Raw genomic sequence first — 19,040 nt, 5'->3', positions numbered from 1 at the left:
CTGTATGTAGCTACATCATGATGTTTTTAACTGCTTTCCCTTTTGGCTTATTTTTTGCTGTCCAGTTGCTAAACAGGAAAGAATTGCTCTTGAACAATTATTGAAACTGGCTCTAATTTTGCATTCCAGTAGTGTTATGCTGTTGTTTTTTGGGGTGAGAATTCTTACCAAATTTAAGAACAGTTCGTAGGCCACGGTCTGGTCCAGTCCGTACAAAAATGGCATCCGTCTCGCTTTGCTTTGGGGGATCAGACTTCTTCCTGGCCTGTAGCAAAGACTACAGCCTGTCATTTGGAATAGAGCTGTGAGGATTAAGCCCCAGAGAATCTCTCACCACCCATTTCTTCAGGCTGTGGTTCAGCATCAGCAGAGATAGGGAAAGATCTGAGTTGTATCGGGTGACATAATTTAAAAATACCAATAATTTGGTGGTTCGGCTTTCTGATCATAGCTACTATTCTCCTTGGGTTGGCAAAAGAGAGGAAATATTGTTCTCTCTCAAGCTTAAACTTGGTGGGTCGCAGTTATTGTTCTCTCTCAAGCTTAAACTTGTGGGTCGCAGCCTAGCTGCCCAGATATTGTGCCAAAGGCAAAAGGCAGCATATTTCATGACTTCCTCTTGTGCAAGGAAACAAAACCCGGCATTTCCCCAATGAAAGCTGGGACTTCTCTGATCCTGTCCCAAATTCACATTTATTCAGACAGACCTTCAGAGGTTCTGTCAACCTTTCAGCCAAGGTCCTTGCTTTAACTACAATGATATTTGATTCCCCCCCAGCAGATTTTAGTGGTTTCTTAGCAGGAGAATTTTTTTTTTAAAATTAAGAATGGCACTTTTATCATTCCATTCCTTTTGAAGGGCGCTTATGTTTTTGTTCAGTCATAATGTTTTGTGGTATTTTTAGGCTGGATGCTGGCAAGCCCAACCTATTTTGAGATTCTGGAGCGCTTGATGCTTTTACGTTTTTGTGCATATGTTGGGTCAGATGTGACAGAATATATATATCTACACAAATGAAATTTCTACATGGAAGCAGTTGCCTGTATTGAAGAAGCACCCCCTGAGTTGTTAACCTTATTCCTGTGTCTGCGATATGTGAATTAGTTAGGAGATGTCATTGCAGTCCTTGATGTGAAAGAAGAGAGCAAAACTGAATATAAGTGAGGAGACTATGCTAAATTTTTGAGATACATCCATTGTTGGACCGGACGTTTTCAGGCAAAATATCAGATCTTTGAATGTGCACATGTCATTTTAATATTGGGGTGGGGGTTAAAATGTGTGGCACCCCCCAGCTGCAGTCTATAAAGATTCAGCCCCACAACAGTGACACTGTGTGACTGCTCTGATAATATTTCTTTTCTTTGCGAGTCCAAACTGCCAAATTATTGTCAATAGCATGAAGCTGGTCAGCAGGACCGAGCTTTTACATGGGAATATTTCCTCATTGTGTTGAGATTATAATAGCCTGCAGAATTTCAGCTTTGGCTAATTCTTCAGGATTTAGTAAAACCTATTGTATGGGGACTAACTTGGAAGAAATGCTCACTACAAAAAAAGTGGTGATGTAAGTTATGAGGCAACAGTCATTGTGTCACAATAAAATAACCTGAAAGAATAGACGATGATACAATATTAGAGGCGAGTTGTGGCTTTCCTTACAAAAAAGAGCAATATGTTGAGGGTCTGTGGAAATAACGCTGCCTGTTTTCTTCCCACAGGCCGAACTCGATCCTTAGGCTCCGTTTTAATCATTTTGCGACGGAATGCAGCTGGGACCACTTGTACGTATATGATGGGGATTCGATTTACGCTCCATTACTGGCTGCTTTTAGGTAAGCCCCAGAGAACAGTGTGAAACTAATTGGTTTGTCGTATTTGTTTGATGTGATTCTTCATGTTTTGTCTTGAAAGTCTGCGGTTCTTTTTTTTCTGTCCTAGGATCAGGAAACGCAGGGAAAGTACTATGTGGTATATTTTTTGTTTGTAGTTCCCACATTACTTGAGTTTCTACCCCTTTGCATATCTGTGCATGTGGTGAACACAGGAAAAGCCTTTGCACAGCAGTCCTCACTGTGCTGTGCTGCCGCTCCACTACTTTTCCTTTCGACTCACATTGGAGCTTTGGCTGATTCCAGCCAAATGTGATGGGTATGCATGATTTGGCTGCCTTGAAAACCCTTTTCCTTGCCCATCAGGTGCCTTGACACCAGTATTTCAACAGGAGATGCACTTGGGTTCCATGTTGCTTTTATTCGGGTGCTTTAGGAAGGGGTCAAGACTGAGAACTTGACAGTAGTTCCGTTTCTTCTTCTTTGCCCAGATGTCATATAGTGAGGCCGTGGTTCATCTGGGAAAATAATATAGATCTCTCCCACCCCAGTCGTTAGCAAAGATCTTGCAGATACTTGCTTTGAATTGCATTTTCATCTGTAAAGCTGAAGTGAGCTTATTAATGGGGTTTCAGGAAGCTTAAAGTGTTTCGAAATGGCATAAACGAGAAATCACTGCCTCAGGATAAACACCGTTTTATACATAGAAATAGTCTTTTACCTTCTGTTTTATCTTGAGATGAACTTGTTTATTTTGACACTTGCCAGTTTGGCAATCCAGAATTGGCTTAAGTGAACTTAATTTAGAGGAAGGTTAAGCAGATGTTTCTGTGTTTGGCGTCTTCAGCTCATGCTGTTGACAAACTTATAAGCGTTTCTTCTTGCAAGTAGGCAAGCTTTGATATTCCCCCAGGTGCCTAAGAATAATGAACTTCCCCATCACTTGTCTATCTGATTTGCTGCTGGCTTCTACAAAGTGGATTCTGATCCCTAGGTAATATAATGCTGGCTGCAGCTTGACTCTTTCGATGATGTCTTCATATGGCCTAAAGCTTCCAGGTGCTGTTGTAGATACTGATGACAAACACAGTTGGGCAAGTGACTGCCTTGACATCTTGTAAGCCCTAACTTCATTAAAAGTCCCGCCCTGCCTGATGGATCTACTGTCATTCAGTTGCATCACACGAAACCATCATTGGAGCAAGAATCAAGACTGACATGCTTAGCTCTGTCTAAATCTCCTTTTCTCTCCCTTGACTGCCAGTGTTGCTTACACCTTCAAATGGCAGCTGGAACCTGACAGCTGCCTAAAACAACCTCATTGGGCTTTTGCTCCGTAGATACCTGCATCTTCTGGTGCCTTAAATAGCAAATCCTGGGTAGTCAAGTACCGTATTTTTTGCACCATAACATTCACTTTTTTCCTCCTAAAAAGTAAGGGGAAATGTCTGTGCGTGTTATGGAGGGAATGCCTACGGGTGGCATGCCTACAGATTTTCCTCCTCTAAAAACTACGTGCGTGTTATGGTTGGGTGCGTGTTATAGAGCGAAAAATACGGTAATTTTCCCATTCTGGAATCTTGGCTGGCAGGCAAACAGGTTCCTTCCAGAAGAATAAAGTCCTGGCATTCTACTGGTTAACTCTGCTATTACAATGGGTTTGTCTATGAACAACTACTTCAACGGCCTGAAGATGTTTTAATAGTTCTCCACTGTGATGGGAAAACAAAGCACTTGTTGTTCCTAGCTGCCCCTTGGTTGAACAATTGGGTTCACTTGACATTAAGCTATGATGAAACATTGACTTTAGAGTGACAGGCATAAGAGGGCTGCAAATATATAATTAATCTTTAGGCACCTGAGCCTACGAGGATGCATCAAGTGTGAAATTATTTCTCTTAATGCTTTAATGTGCAAAAGTCGAGTGGCAGTAATTTTTCTCTAGAGAAGGTCTTGTTTGTTGGAACCTTGCATATACCAAGGTGTCTAGCCAAAGGATTTCTAACCAGGAAAAAAAAGTATTCAAATTGCATGAAAGTGGTAGACGAGATTGGACAGGCTTTCTCAGGTTCGTGATGTGGGGTGCTGACTCTTGCACCCCATGCACGGCCCACCTTAGCTATTGTTGTTGTTTAGTCGTTTAGTCGTGTCCGACTCTTTGTGACCCCATGGACCAGAGCACGCCAGGCACTCCTGTCTTCCATTGCCTCCTGCAGTTTGGTCAGACTCATGCTGGTAGCTTCGAGAACACTATCCAACCATCTTGTCCTCTGTCGTCCCCTTCTCCTTGTGCCCTCCATCTTTCCCAACATCAGGGAGTCTTCTATTCTCATGAGGTGGCCAAAGTCTTGGAGCCTCAGCTTCAGGACCTGTCCTTCCAGTGAGCACTCAGGGCTGATTTCCTTAAGAACGGAGAGGTTTGATCTTCTTGCAGTCCATGGGACTCTCAAGAGTCTCCTCCAGCACCATAGCTATACCATTTGCATATTATGAGGCACGCACCATTTGCATATGATGGGACATGCACCTTTTCTGTGCCTGAAAGGACCTCCGTTCACTGAGGAGGTCAGTTCTTCTGGAAGTCTGCACATGCCCCAGAACTATGGGTGTGATCAGCCTTTGCTTTGATCAGTGAGAACATCATTGTGATCACCACAGTTGTGTGAATCAGTGCAGATGTAAGCTGGAAGTGCGTGGCAGCCACGAGCAAGCAAGAGGTTGCACTTGGACTAACGTAATTCCAGAATCCGGTGCTGTATCGAATGTGAGCGAGACGTATCATTGGCTGGTTTCTATATTACTTTACTGTTTTCATTGGAATTGTTGCGTTCTTAGTTTCTATATTTGAGGTACCCCACCCTGGCATCACCTGCTTGATGGAGGGTGGGCTAAAAATGAAATAAAAAGGGCTCTGATCTCTCATTTTGTGTGTTTGTAGTTCTCAGCTAGCTAGCATCCCCTACCTTAATTAGACGAGTACCCTTTTGCATTGTTTGAGAAGCACAAGGCCAAGAGCTCTTTATCTGAAGGACTGTCTGGTCCAAGGCTGGTTGAAGAGTGAAGAACCATTGGAAGGCACAGCGAAGTGCCCACCCACAGCCAGCACCTGGGGAGATGTATTTCCATTCAAATTATAGAAATTATTTCTACACATACAAATTACCGTAGCACATACAAATGTGTGTCCTCTTTCATTCCCTTTTGGGGTCGATTCATTTCGACTTCGTGGCAATGCTTAGGTGGCATGCTATCTCCGAGAGAAATATTTTTATTTTATTTTATTTATTAAATTTACATACTGCCCTTCATCTGACGAGCACATGCAACAGGAAAACTCGCTCCCTTCCATATATGTGTGTGTTGAATTCTTGAGTGCTTTGCCTGCTGTGATTTGGAGCATTTAATATGTAGTTGGAACCTTTCCATTCTCGAAAAGTACAAAAGGAAGATAAATGGTGTTTGAAAATATGTTTGATTTTGATCGCTTTGACCTCTTTCTGATTTTTGAGAAAGACAGAGTTTAAATAGACAAGATAGATAACTGATCCCTGTTAGTTGCTCTTTCAAGTGCCCCCATAGATCTTGCTCCCTTCCATTTGATTTGATTTTAAATGTGCATGGTTGCATATTTGCCCATCTAAAGATGATGATGGGAGGTTGTTTTTTTTTAATGCGTGCCTTCATAATTAAAAGCAGATGCATTATCCAGATTAAATGATTCGGATATTGACTCAGGTGAATGAGAGTTTCATTTTAGTAACCCCACTTACTGGGAAGTGAGCCCCATTGAATCCAGTAGGACTTAACTCGGAGTCATCACAGTTTGGCTTGTGCTGCAGGTTGTAAAAATTGTGCTACTCTTTGATATTGATGGTATTTGTAAACTGTTTGACGGTCAGATGTTATGCTTTTGTCTCCATATATTACTTTGTTGGCCAACTTTTCTACTGATAGGACTGTGTGGAGTCTTCCATCTAAAGCTATGTCTTTGATGTTGCATCTTTGCCTATTCTAGCTCCTGAAACCCTCTCCTAATGTAGCTGCATCTTGTCTCTCCCTGTACAGTGGCCTGATCGTTCCCGAGAGGGAGAGCAACGAGACGGTCCCAGAAGTTGTAGCCACCTCTGGTTATGCTCTCCTCCATTTCTTCAGTGATGCGGCGTATAACTTGACAGGATTTAACATCACCTACAAGTAAGTTGCGGCTGCAGGTATGCAAGGAGTGCCAGAATGAAAGGCTTTGAAGTACTGCTTTAAATTCACTTGTCAGTTTCTCCCTGCTAGCGTTTACAGTTGGTTTTGAAGCAATAGCTCCTTGTGGATTTAGCTTGCATCTTGAATCAGCACTTCATTTACCGTATTTTTCGCTCTGTAAGACGCACCAGACCACAAGGCGCACCTAGTTTTTGGAGGAGGAAAACAAGAAAAAAAAATATTCTGAATCTCAGAAGCCAGAACAGCAAGAGGGATCGCTGCGCAGTGAAAGTAGCAATCCCTCTTGCTGTTCTGGCTTCTGGGATAGCTGCGCAGCCTGCATTCGCTCCATAAGACGCACACACATTTCCCCTTACTTTTTAGGAGGGAAAAAGTGAGTCTTATAGAGCAAAAAATATGGTATTTGAAGAAAACACACCGATAACGTGGTTTCTGCCCTGTTAGGTTTGGGCAGGTGATTATTTTGGACTTGCTGGGAGCATAAATAGCTAACCATACCTATGTTTTTATACTGTGTCTGGTATATTGATAGCAGTTTCCTCCCCTATTCTACTGGCAAATACAGAATGTATCATGCCCTGCTCTTAAAAAAAGGTTAATTTTATTACTTAGACTTGGATCTTTCAAATTCCCAATTTGTGATCTCTAATTCTTTACACTGAACTGGGATCTAAAACACACCAATGGAACTAATGGCAATCTGGGATGTAGCAACAAACATTTTCCAGAACTTGAAATTCTAGAAACTGTAGCACCATCTTGTGGCATCAATTGGTATTTCACTGTACAAAACCTTGAAGGACAAAAGAAGCTGATTTATACCAGGTCAGATGATTTGCCAGTCGAGGCCAGTAGCGTCTTCTCTAACTGGAGCGGCTTTCTAGGCTCTTGGCAGACTTCCCCCTACCCATTACTTGGAACCTGATGGTTCTTAACTGGATTTACTGGGGACTGACCCTTGGAAATTCCACGAATAAGGCATGTGCCCTGCAGTGAACTGAATGACCCTTTTGTAGTTCCTTGTTTAAAAAATACCCCATGCATACCCCAGCTGCCCTGACTCAGCAGAGCTGCAGCAAGTGATTTGATGTACAAGTTGTTACTGATCCAGATCTCCTAGACTGGAGAACTTAAGCCAGCCTCCTAACAGATGAGGACCACATGATCTCACCATCATTTACTTGTATGCCGCCTTTCCATAATTAAAACTATGTTCAAGGTGGCTCACAACATGAACAAATTTCCATAACGACAGAAGTAGTCGTAAACAATAAATAAAACACATCAAAAATTGGCAAAAAAGACACTAATAAATTTAATGAGTAATAATCACTGGGGAACATTTCCCCCCCCATTTTCTGTTGCATGAGATTTTTCAAGTGTTCTTATATGTCCTTTCAATGCTGATTTCAAATCTGAAATCGATTTTCATGTACATTGGTACCTCAGGTTACATACGCTTCAGGTTACAGACTCCACTAACCCAGAAATAGTTCTTCAGGTTAAGAACTTTGCTTCAGGATGAGAACAGAAATTGTGCTACACCGGCGCGGCGGCAGCAGGAGGCCCCATTAGCTAAAGTGGTTCTTCAGGTTAAGAACAGTTTCAGGTTAAGAATGGGCCTCCAGAACGAATTAAGTCCTTAACCCGAGGTACCACTGTGCATGCTATAGTTATCTTTCAATTTCCAACTTTTGCTGATATGTCATATTTACACTGGGGATAAGTGAATACTGACACATTGATCTGCCCTAACCACATGGTCATTATTGTTTTGCAAACTTAATTTTTCTTTATTTTTGTAGTTTTGTAACCTAAATACTTGTATTTTTCAGATCAGACCATGGCTTCTTCAAGTAGGCAAAAATGTGTAAACAAGTCTGATGCCTTTTGTTATGTATGTGGCTGCGGGTGTCAGTGCAACAATTTTTTTGTTCCCCTGTGTAATCCACAATCATACCGTTAACTCTTTTGAATATTTCACCTTCCCTCACCTGGGCACAGCCATGTTACCTATTTTGTAGCTCTGCAGCTGCTCCTTGTCTGGCTACTTTTTTCTAGGTTCTGCCTATCAAACCCTTACACTCAGATCATTAACTCCAAAGGCTGAAAACTTTCTGATTCTGTGCGCTAAGTCTCCAGAAACATGTTTTGGAAGTCTGGAAGAGTTCTGTCCTTTCACCACCCTTCTCTGAGCATAATTTGGTTGATTAAAGGGCAAAATTGTATTGCATTCTTTTCTTTTTCTCTCCCCCCCCCCCAAATTACTATGACATACTGGGTTTCGATCCGGACGTTCCTCCCAAGGGAGCAGTAAAACTGCTAGCTTCCTGATCATATTTGGCATGAGTCTTGGTCGTTTGCTGTTGCCAGTCTCCCATTTCCCGGTGCTATGACAACCAATCTTTGATATGACCTTTTCCTGATTCTCCGTCTGCAGCTTTGATGTGTGCCCTCATAACTGCTCTGGCAGAGGGGAGTGCAGGGTCACCAACAGCAGCAAAGTGGTTGAATGTGAGTGTTCAGAACATTGGAAAGGAGAAGCCTGTGACATTCCATTCTGCCCAGACGACTGTGGCTCCCCAGAGAGAGGGCTGTGCAACGTGAATGGTAGCCAAGGATGTGTTTGCAACTCGGGCTGGCAAGGTAGGTGGCAAATGCCCTTTTGTGATACGAGTATTAGAGTTTGAAATGCTTAGCAAGGATTTGAATGGTGTTGGCATTTTTTGTTTCCAGTTTGATGTGAGATCCCGTTGCTCTGTCCCAGCTCCTGCTAACCTAGCAGTTCGAAAGCATGCCAGTGCACATAGATTAATAGGTACCACTGTGGCGGGAAGGTAAACAGCATTTCCGTGCGCTCTGGTTTCTGTCATGGTGTTCTGTTGCACCAGAAGCGGTTTACTCATGCTGGCCACATGACCCGGAAAACTGTCTGTGGACAAATGCCGGCTCCCTTGGCCCAAAAGCAAGATGAGCACCACAACCCCATAGTTGCCTTTGACTGGACTTAACCATCCAGGCATCCTTTACCTTTTTATATTTACCTACATACTCAGATTCCTGCCAACCTAGCAGTTCGAAAGCACGTCAAAGTGCAAGTAGATAAATAGGGACCGCTCTGGCGGGAAGGTAAACGGCGTTTCCGTGCGCTGCTCTGGTTCACCAGAAGTGGCTTAGTCATGCTGGCAACATGACCTGGAAGCTGTCTGCGGACAAATGCCGGCTCCCTTGACCTATAGAGCGAGATGAGCACCGCAACCCCAGAGTCGGTCACGACCGGACCTAATGGTCAGGGGTCCCTTTACCTTTTTTACATACTAAGATAGCTGCTAACACCTATCCCGTTAGCTATCTATTTAGATTCACTCATCCTGCATCCCCAAGTTCCTTGGCAACTCTTGTTCTGCTCCTAGGGTGGAAATTTCTATTATTTCTTCCATTCTTCTTCTGCTCTTACACTTCCTCCCCCTAGTCCCTTCTTATCCGTACCTCTCAAAGCTCCTTTTCTTTATTCAGGTCCCCTCTTCCTCCTCCTCCTCTTTAGAGCTTATTACCTGTAAATGTCTGTCAATATAAATGTAGCTCTTAAGTGATGGAAAGTATGTAATACTGTTCTTGACACATTTGGTTTTGCTTCTCCTAGGTACAGACTGCTCAGTACCCGTCCCAGCAAACCAGTCGTTCTGGACTCAGGAGGAATTCTACATCCCCAAACTTCCTAGGGCATCTCATAAAGCCGTAGTCCAAGATGATGTCATGTGGGTAGTTGGTGGTTACATGTTCAACCACACGGATGCTCAAATGGTTTTGGCGTGAGTACAAACAAAACTTCAAAACGTTTTAATGGGAAATGGTAGTGAGGGGTTTCATTTTGCTCTTGTGTTGACCTGTGCTAAATTTAGAGGGAACCAAGATGTTGGGATGAGTAACAGCCAACCGTTTGACTGCAGTACAGTGCTGGCCTTGCTCTCTTTCTGCTCTTCTGAAGTATAGTAGTAGTAGTAATAATAATAATAATAATAATAATAATAATAATAATAATAATAATAATAATAATAATTTATTATTTATACCCTGCCCATCTGACTGAGCTTCCCCAGCCACTCTGGGCGGCTCCCAATCGAGTGTTAAAAACAATACAGCATTAAATATTAAAAACTTCCCTAAACAGGGCTGCCTTCAGTTGTCTTTTAAAAATAGGATAGCTGCTTATGTCCTTGACATCTGATGGGAGGACGTTCCACAGGGCAGGCACCACTATCGAGAAAGCCCTCTGCCTGGTTCCCTGTAACCTCGCTTCTCGCAGGGAGGGAACCGCCAGAAGGCCCTCGGCGCTGGACCTCAGTGTCCGGGCTGAACGATGGGGGTGGAGATGCTCCTTCAGGTATACAGGACTGAGGCCGTTTAGGGCTTTAAAGGTCAGCACCAACACTTTGAATTGTGCTCAGAAATGTACTGGGACGTATAGCTAAGCTGTTTCTTGCCTTGTGCTCTCCCTTTCCTTAAAAGATGGTGATACCTGGTGATCTCTCTGCAGCCTTGCACGTGGGCTCTGTGGCTGTGCAGAGCAAGGCTCGAAACCTAGAGCTAGGTGGAAAGGTTTTTGTGAAAAGGGCCTATGCTCAGAAGGGCCTGGCTCCTTCCTTCCTTCTCCCCCAGCAAAGCTCCTTCTTGGTGGCAGAAGATGATGTGTCATTAGGAACTTTCTTTATGGGCTCTCTCTGCAAAATGCAAAGCTAGGCTTTCTGCCCCTTGTCTACCTTCATTCTCTGTCATTTCCTGTGTTTTGTTTCATCTCTGTTTCCCCTGTGATTTATGTGATACCTGGTGCTGCTTCAGTCGCAGCTGAACACCCTGTGTGACAGTGAGTTTCTGTGGTGGTCATGATTGCTGCCTCTTTTTTTGCTTTAGTGAAGGTGGACAGGTCCTCTTGTTTTCAGGTGGATGTTGTAGACAGGTACTCTTGTTTTCAGGTTACCTTGTGTAAGGAGGTCACCTTGGCAGCAGATGCCACAGCCAGAGCTCCCAGAGCTTCATTGACCAAGCAGCTCGGCTTTGTCCTCTCACCATTGTTATTGATGGCTGAGTCCTCCCCATGGACCCTTCCTAAGAAGTTAACAGGGGACTGCTTGGCACCTGTAACTGCTTAGGAAGGGACCATGGGGAAGACTCAGCCATCAGTAACGAGGACTAAGACAAAGCTGTGCTCGAATGATGCAGCCATGTGAGTGTTGCTAGTTGCATAGATGTCTTCTGTGGTCCCAATTCTTCTCCCTGATAGGATGCCAGTTCCATGGGGGAGACTTGCCTGGCCAGCCTTGCATGTTATTGTTGAGACGTTTTGGTGCAACCTTTGAAGCCTGGCACCTGCTTGCAGAAGACGTATTTCCCAAGCTACGGGTAAAGGGTGCCATGGGAGCCTCTTAATCGTGTATATGCCTTTCACTGTCTCTCTGTATTGGCTATACAGTGGTACCTTGGGTTACATCCGCTTCAGGTTACATCCGCTTCAGGTTACAGACTCCGCTAACCCAGAAATAGTACCTCAGGTTAAGAAATTTGCTTCAGGATAAGAACAGAAATCGTGCTCTGGTGGCGCGGCAGCAGAAGGAGGCCCCATTAGCTAAAGTGGTTCTTCAGGTTAAGAACAGTTTCAGGTTAAGAACGGATCTCCAGAACGAATTAAGTACTTAACCCAAGGTACCACTGTATTTTATTAAACTAATACAGCTGAGGTCAACAAAGGCAACCCAAATAGGTGGCAATTCACAGAATTGTGTCTGGAGCTGGCTTACAGCCACCGAACTCCAGGGTAAAAAAGTTTCATGAAGAAGGTCCTTACTGATCTTCAGGGAGAATATTTGGAGATGGTGCTGAACAAAAATGAATAAAAGCATTCCTCTTGTTTCTGCTGCTTCTTTCCTGTCTTGCTTGAATTCATTTTGAGGGTCTGTTTTCTCTATCAAAGAACCATAACAAATACAGCCAGCAGAAGCACTGGAGTCAAATCGGTTTTTGTTTTATCCGTGTGCTAGTTTGATCATTAAACACCCCTTTTAGCATTTTTACTGTGTTTGCCCTGTTCTTGTCCCATGTGCATTATGAGAAGTATAAATAGCAGCTTTGAGCTCGGGAGTGCAAAAGGGATACATCAGTGTATTTTACCTTTTTCATTATGCAGGTATAATCTTCTTTCCGGAGAATGGCTGCCCCTGAACAGCAGCGTGAATGCAGTTGTGATCAGATACGGGCATTCCCTGGACATACACGAAGTAGGTGACTTTGCTGGAGTTACTGAGGCTGCGATTTGTGTTCACATCGTATTGTAATGGCCATTGGCTGCAAACAATAAAATCGATTGGACTATTATTAGAACTATTGAGGCTGTGTTTCCAATCTGGTTTGAAATGCTGGGCCTGCTTTCGGCGAACTCTTCTCCCAGTAGAAACACGGAGGAGAAGCATTCAGTATTCCACGTCTGTTTTGGCAACCGCCCAAGTTGTACATTCTCTTGATAGTGTTGGTGGGACATGACGCAGATCAGCGAAGGGCTCATCTTTGGGCTTAGTCTGTTCTCTGGGGATCATGTATGCTGAAGCAGCTCTTTGGTGACTCTTAAGAAACAGTGAAGGGACGCAGGTGGCGCTGTAGGTTAAACCACAGAGCCCAGGGCTTGCTGATCAGAAGGTCGGCGGTTCGAATCCCTGTGACCGGGTGAGCTCCCGTTGCTCGGTCCCTGCTCCTGCCAACCTAGCAGTTCAAAAGCACGCCAGTGCAAGTAGATAAATAGGTACCGCTCCAGCGGGAAGGTAAACAGCGTTTCCATGCGCTGCTCAGGTTCGCCAGAAGCGGCTTAGTCATGCTGGCCACATGACCCAGAAGCTGTACGCCGGCTCCCTCAGCCAATAAAGCGAGATGAGCGCCGCAACCCCAGAGTCGGCCACGACTGGACCTAATGGTCAGGGGTCCCTTTACCTTTACCTTTAAGAAACAGCGAGATGAGAGCAGACTAAAGAGCTTTGATATGGTGTCTTTCTTTATTGCATTTGCATCCCACCTTTCCTCCAACCAGATTATGCAGCTGCTCCTTCCTCTATTCAAGTTAGGCTGAGGAGGAGAGGCTTGAGCAATGTCACGAAAGTGACTTCCTGCCAAAAGATAAGATGTGATAATTCCCACTAGAGTGGATGGTTCTAATAGGGTATTTTAAAAATCCACATGGAGGAGAGGCCTATTGTCAGAGCTGCTTGAAGATCCTAGCTCACAGAGGATCACGCTAGCCAGCGGTCATTAAGTAAAAGTCTTTATTGAATTACAGTTTCCATTCTCACGCTGCTGCGCGCAACTCTACGCCTAGTAGCTAGGTCGGCGAAGCTCCGTCTGAGTCTCCGCCCTGTGTGCACCAACTTAATATCCTAGCCTTGCTCCACCTTTTCCTCCTGACTGTCCTCCTCTGGGTCCCTCTACCCCCCGGGGCTTCTTCCTTCCGGGATTCTTCTGACGCTGACCCAGACCCTCCTGCCTCCTTGCGCCGGGCTTTAGGACCTGGCTCTCTTTCGGGGCTGCTTACTGCGCCGCCTTCCTCTGCATTTGAACTTGGCGCGCGCGCCCAACCTTCCACTTTCCTCTCAACCGTTTCTTCGCTCCCCGATGGAGGTGTGGCCATCCCCGACTCATGTCCTCCCTCCTGTGGAGGTGTGGCCACTCCTGACTCATGCCCTCCCTCCTGTGGTGAGCTGCCAGCGCTTCCCCCCTGGCTCCCTTCCTCTTCCCTGCTTCCTGGCGGTGACGCTGGTCCCGATTTCCAGCTGCTCCCCCCTGAGTCCTCTCTGGCTCTGTCTTCCTGGGGTGCCCCCCTAGACTCTCCCCTTGCCCTCGCCACTGGTGCTCCTTTCTGTGAATCCTCTGATTCACTGGAAAGACTAGGAGATCTCGGGTCGTCGCCGTCACTCATCTTTTCTTCTGCCTCCTCCCCTTCGCTCTCTGTTTCCTCCCTTGCCCGTGCTTCTGCTCCTAAACCCCTGACATCCATCCCCCCCTCGAAGCCCCCCATTCCCCCCTCCCCTCCTTCCGGTGCTGGAGCTGGGGGCTGCTGTTGCAAAGGGACGAACGTCGGGTATCGGTCGCTTCCCGTGGCAGGCCTCCATCTGAAGTCTCCCGGGTCTTCCTCCCCGCTCTCGTCGACGACAGTCACCTCCGCTTCCATCTCTGTGCCGCCGTGCTCGAAACCAGGGTCGTCCCCGAAAACGTCCATGTCCGTCTCTCCCTCACTTCCTCCTGTCGGTGTTGCTCGTCCTGGGCCTTCCAGCCACCGTCTGCGCCACTGCTCCTCTGGCCTATCGTCCCACCAATACGAGGGTTCTGATGCAGATCCCGAGGGTGACCCCTCCGGGGAACGGACGTCTTGTGTCGGGTCCTCGTCCGAGTCGAACCCCCGGAAAGTGCTGTCCGAAAGTGTGGGCGTGAAAAGCCAGTCGTCAAAATATTCTGCTGGCATAGGTCTATGGGGAAAGAGGGCATGAAACTCGTCTTTGAGGAGAGGTTCGTCCAAGGCGTAGCCCGGCACCCAGCTGTTCGCACTGGCCGGGGTGCCCTCCTTGGCGAGAAAGTATTCTACCCCCTCTTCCCCCCATCTGGAGTCCAAAATCTCAGTGACTTCGTTGATGCGCTCCTTCTGTGCCACTTCCGCGTGCCCTGTTCTGTCTCTGACCGGACTCGGCGCTGTTCCGGGTTCCTGGAACCTGTGCGGTGCCTTGTAGGGAGTGAGCACCGATCTGTGGAATACCGGATGCATTCTGGAACCCTCCGGAAGTGCCAGTCTGAAAGCTACCGGGTTGACCTGCTCTTCGACTTGGTAGGGCCCCAGTTGCTTATGCCCTAGTTTCTTCTTGGCCAACGACCTGGCCGGCACTGCGTGGGCTGCTAACCAAACCCAGTCTCCCACGTGGAGCTCTTCTCCAACCCTTCTGTGCTTGTCTGCTTGTACCTTGTATGCGTGCTTGGCCAGCTCCAGGTGGCGCCTCAGCTGATCGTGGACCTCCTGCAGCTCCGACGCGAACGCATCTGCTGTCTGCGGCTCCCCCTCCCCCATTCTTTCCAGTCCCGGGAAGGTTCTGGGGTGCCTCCCGTTGTTGGCGAAGAACGGCGTGACCCCCGTGGACACGTGCTTCGTGTTGTTGTAGGCGAACTCGGCAAGCGGTAGGTAATCCACCCACGTCGCCGGCTGTTGATTTGCATAACATCTCAGGTACTGCTGCATGATGGCATTGACCCGCTCCGCTTGCCCGTTGGTCTGCGGGTGTCTCGCCGACGCCAGGTTGATCTTGACGTTCAAGAAGCCCATCAGCTTCTGCCAGAAATTCGAGATGAACTGCCGCCCCCGGTCGGACAGAATAGACCGTGGCAGACCATGAACCTTGAACACGTGGTCTATGAACAGTTTGGCGGTTTGCTCCGCCGTGGCCACCTTCGCACACGGAATGAAATGCGCCATCTTGGAAAACAGGTCCACCACCACCAGCACTGCCGTCTTGCCCCTTGAGCTGGGCAGATCCGTGACAAAGTCCAGAGCCACCCTTTCCCAAGGTTCGACCGGAGTTTGCAGCGGTTCCAACAGTCCGGCCGGCGGTTTGTGCACTGGTTTGGCCCTCTGGCAGGTGTCGCACCTCGCCACGTAGTCTGCGACCTCCCCTCTCATTCCAGGCCACCAGAAATCCCTGGCTACTAATTCCACCGTCTTCTCCTTGCCAAAGTGCCCGGCCGTGGGCGCGTCGTGCAGCTGCTGCAGCACCTTGGCTCGAAGTTCGTCTCCCGGCACGTAGATGGCCCCTTTTTGGATGAGCAATCCATCTCGTAGCCGGAAACCGTCGGCCGCTGCCTTGCCCCTTTGCACCTCTGCCATCTTTGCTTGTGCGAAGGAGTCCTCCTGCAACGCACGTCGCACCGCCTCTAGGTCCACGGTCGCCGCGGCGCACGCCCACACTGCTGGTGCGAAGATGTGCATGGCGGCCGCTGGCGTTGCGTCCTCCAGATACTGTGGCTTACGGGAGAGAGCGTCTGCCATGATGTTGGTGTCCCCCGGGACATACTCTATTCGGAAGTCGAAGTTTGCAAAGAACTCAGCCCAACGTATCTGCCTCTGGTTCAGGAACTGTGCCGTGCGCCAGTGCTCTAGATTCTTGTGGTCCGTGCAAACCTGCACCGTGTGCTTGGCGCCGATCAGAAAGTGCCTCCACGCCTTGAACGCTGCGTGAATGGCCAGCAACTCCCTGTCCCAGATGGTGTAGTTCTGTTCGGACTTGCTGAGCTTCCTGGAGTAAAACGCTCCCGGTCGCCACACCCCCTGCGGGTCTTTCTGCAACAGGACCGCCCCCACGGCTCTGTCCGAGGCGTCTGTCTCCACCCTCATCGGCTTGCTGGGGTTGACATGAAGCAGCTGCTCTTCCGACGCGAAGAGACGCTTGAGTGCCTGAAAGGACTGCTCCGCCTGCGCTGTCCAAACGAACTTCTTCTTCTTGGAGCTAAGCGTGTCAGTGATGGCCGCTGTCTGCATCGCGAAGCCCTTGATAAACTTGCGATAGAAGTTCGCAAAGCCGACAAACCGTTGGACCTCCTTCCGGTTGCGCGGACTCTTCCAATCCAACACCGCTCGAACCTTGGCGCTGTCCATGGCGAGCCCCTTGTCAGACAGCTTGTAGCCCAGAAAATCCACCTCCGGCACGTCAAATTGGCACTTCTCCAGCTTGGCGTAGAGCCTATGTTGCTTTAGCCTGCTCAGCACTTCCTTGACGTGTCCGTCATGCTCCTGCTGCGACTCCGAAAAGATCAGGATGTCATCTAAGAAACAGACGCACGTCTTGTAGAGAAGTCCCGCCAACACGTGATGCATAAAAGCTTGAAAAACGTGGGAGCCATTTTGCAATCCAAAAGGCATAACTCTATATTCGTAGGTCCCCAGTGGCGTGAACATGGCTGTCTTCCACTCATCTCCTTCCCGCATGCGAATGAGGTTGTACGCCCCCCGCAGGTCCAACTTGGTGAACACTCTGCCCTTCCGTACCTTTGCGAGGAGGTCGTCAATACGGGGCATGGGGAAGTCCGATGGCCTAGTCAGACTGTTCAAAATCCTGTAATCCACTACGAGTCTCTTTTGGGGCGTGTCCCGCTTCTTAACAAAGAATACGGGACTGCCCCCCACTGCCCTGGACTCCCGGATGAAGCCGCGTTGCAAATTATGGTCAATGAACTCTTTGAGTTCCTGCAGTTCGTCCTCTGACATGGAATACAGTTTCCCTTTAGGCAGCGCCGCCCCCGGCAGCAGGTCAATTTTGCAGTCATATGGTCTGTGAGGGGGTAGCCTGTCTGCCTCCTTCTCGCAGAAAACTTCCAAAAATTCAGCGTACTTGTGTGGAATCGCTTGCAGCGTGCCTAGCAGCAGCTGTGACTCCTCTTCCTCTCCTTCCTGCCTGGGCACGATGCAGTGTTCAGCACAAAAGGAAGAGCCGAAGGTCAGCTGCCTCTGGTACCAAGCCATCGCTGGGCTGTGCTTGTCCAGCCAACTCATGCCCAATACAATGGGCGTGTCAGATAGTCGAGTGACGTTGAAGCTGATGATTTCTCTGTGATTCCCAAGTCGCATCACCATTGGTGGCGTCTGCTTCACCACTTGCCCCCCGAGCAGCTCCCTGCCATCCACCGTGACAACCTGCAGGGGCAGTGTGGCCGGCAGCAACTGCACAGCGTGCCTGTCGACAAAGTCCTGCCCTATAAAGTCCGCATTGCTGCCTGAGTCAATGGTGATTGGCACATCCATGGTGATTCCATTGGGCAGTTGGAGAGACGCTGTGAGCCTCACTACTGGTTTGGGCGGGAGGGGGTTCACGGGCTGTAAAATCGCTGGGGACTGCGTCACTAACACGTCTGGCTGGGCCCCAGTGCCTCTTCCTCCAGCCAGACAGCCTCGTTTCCCTGCTGTGGTCCTCCTTGCTGTGTTGCTGCAGTCACCATTGCTGAGGCTGCAGTGAGCTTGTGGGGCCTCTGGGGACACTCTTTCGCCATATGCCCTGGCTCCTCACAGACGTAACACTTCCTGTTCCCTCTAGGAGGCTTCGCTTTCACTGCTGCTGGTGCTAGGGCTCTGGTTGCTGACTGAGCCCTTGCACCTCCCACCTCCATAGGTTCGGCTCCTCCTCCTGGCGGAGGCGTGGATTGCGCCCGCGCTGCTTCCCTGGGAAAGAAGGAGGGGCCCCCGGCTGGTTCGCGCCCTCCACGCCCTTCGTCCCTGTTCCACGGACGTCCTTCCAGCCTCACCCCCACTGCCAGTGCCCTCTGAACGACCTCCTGGGTGGTTCGGGGTCTCTCCCCCCTGGCGATCTCATCTTTAATCGAGTTATGCAGCCCCTCCCAAAAGAGGTCTCTTACAGGAGCCGAATCTCTGTCCCATTCCAGGGCACTGACCAAGGCGAAAAAGCGGGCATGGTACTGCCTGACGCTGGCCCTCCCTTGTCTCAGCCCATGCACCTCCTTCCGTGCAAGATCCACGTCAATACTTGATAAAAAACACCCATCCATTGCTTTAATAAAGGCATCTGCATTCTGTAGCGCCGGATCCTTATCTCTCCATAAATTGCGTAGCCATGCTCTCGCATCCCCATGCAGATGGGACATGATGAACCCCACTCTCTCTTGTTCATCTCTAAAGTCTTTATGCAGCAGTTGCAGTGCGCACAGTACGTCGGCTCTAAAGTTGGGATACTGTTGCAGGTTCCCATCGAAGTGAGAGACCAGCCCGCCTGTCCGTCTCGCCAACCCAATGCCCTCCTGCCGGGGTGTCTGCTTTGTCAGCACGTCTAACCTGACCTGGAGATCCCTGCAGGCTGCGGCTGCTTCCTCCTCCCTCTTCCTGGATGCTAGAGCCTCGGCGTTCAGTTGTGCCACCGCGTTTCTGAGTTCCTCTATCTGCTGCTCAGCCGTCATGTCGTCTGCCGTTCGTG

At 48.2% G+C, this 19,040-nt stretch overlaps 1 protein-coding gene across 6 annotated transcripts in view; it reads left to right on the top strand.

The window, feature by feature from the left end:
* Nucleotides 1–19,040, top strand: part of ATRN (attractin) — a 174,254-nt gene that overhangs the window by 52,527 nt on the left and 102,687 nt on the right. For all 6 annotated transcript variants that reach the window (XM_083520445.1, XM_083520443.1, XM_083520441.1 and 3 more), the window contains 5 exons: nt 1,723–1,836; nt 5,899–6,027; nt 8,489–8,694; nt 9,692–9,860; nt 12,230–12,320. In XM_083520445.1, coding sequence (XP_083376571.1) covers nt 1,723–1,836; nt 5,899–6,027; nt 8,489–8,694; nt 9,692–9,860; nt 12,230–12,320 — 709 coding nt within the window. The remainder of the gene's footprint in view (nt 1–1,722; nt 1,837–5,898; nt 6,028–8,488; nt 8,695–9,691; nt 9,861–12,229; nt 12,321–19,040) is intronic.

This window comes from Podarcis liolepis (assembly GCF_965112155.1).
Source record: "Podarcis liolepis genome assembly, chromosome: 9".
Taxonomy (NCBI): Eukaryota; Metazoa; Chordata; class Lepidosauria; order Squamata; family Lacertidae; genus Podarcis; species Podarcis liolepis.
This window is presented reverse-complemented; position numbering and strand designations above follow the sequence as displayed.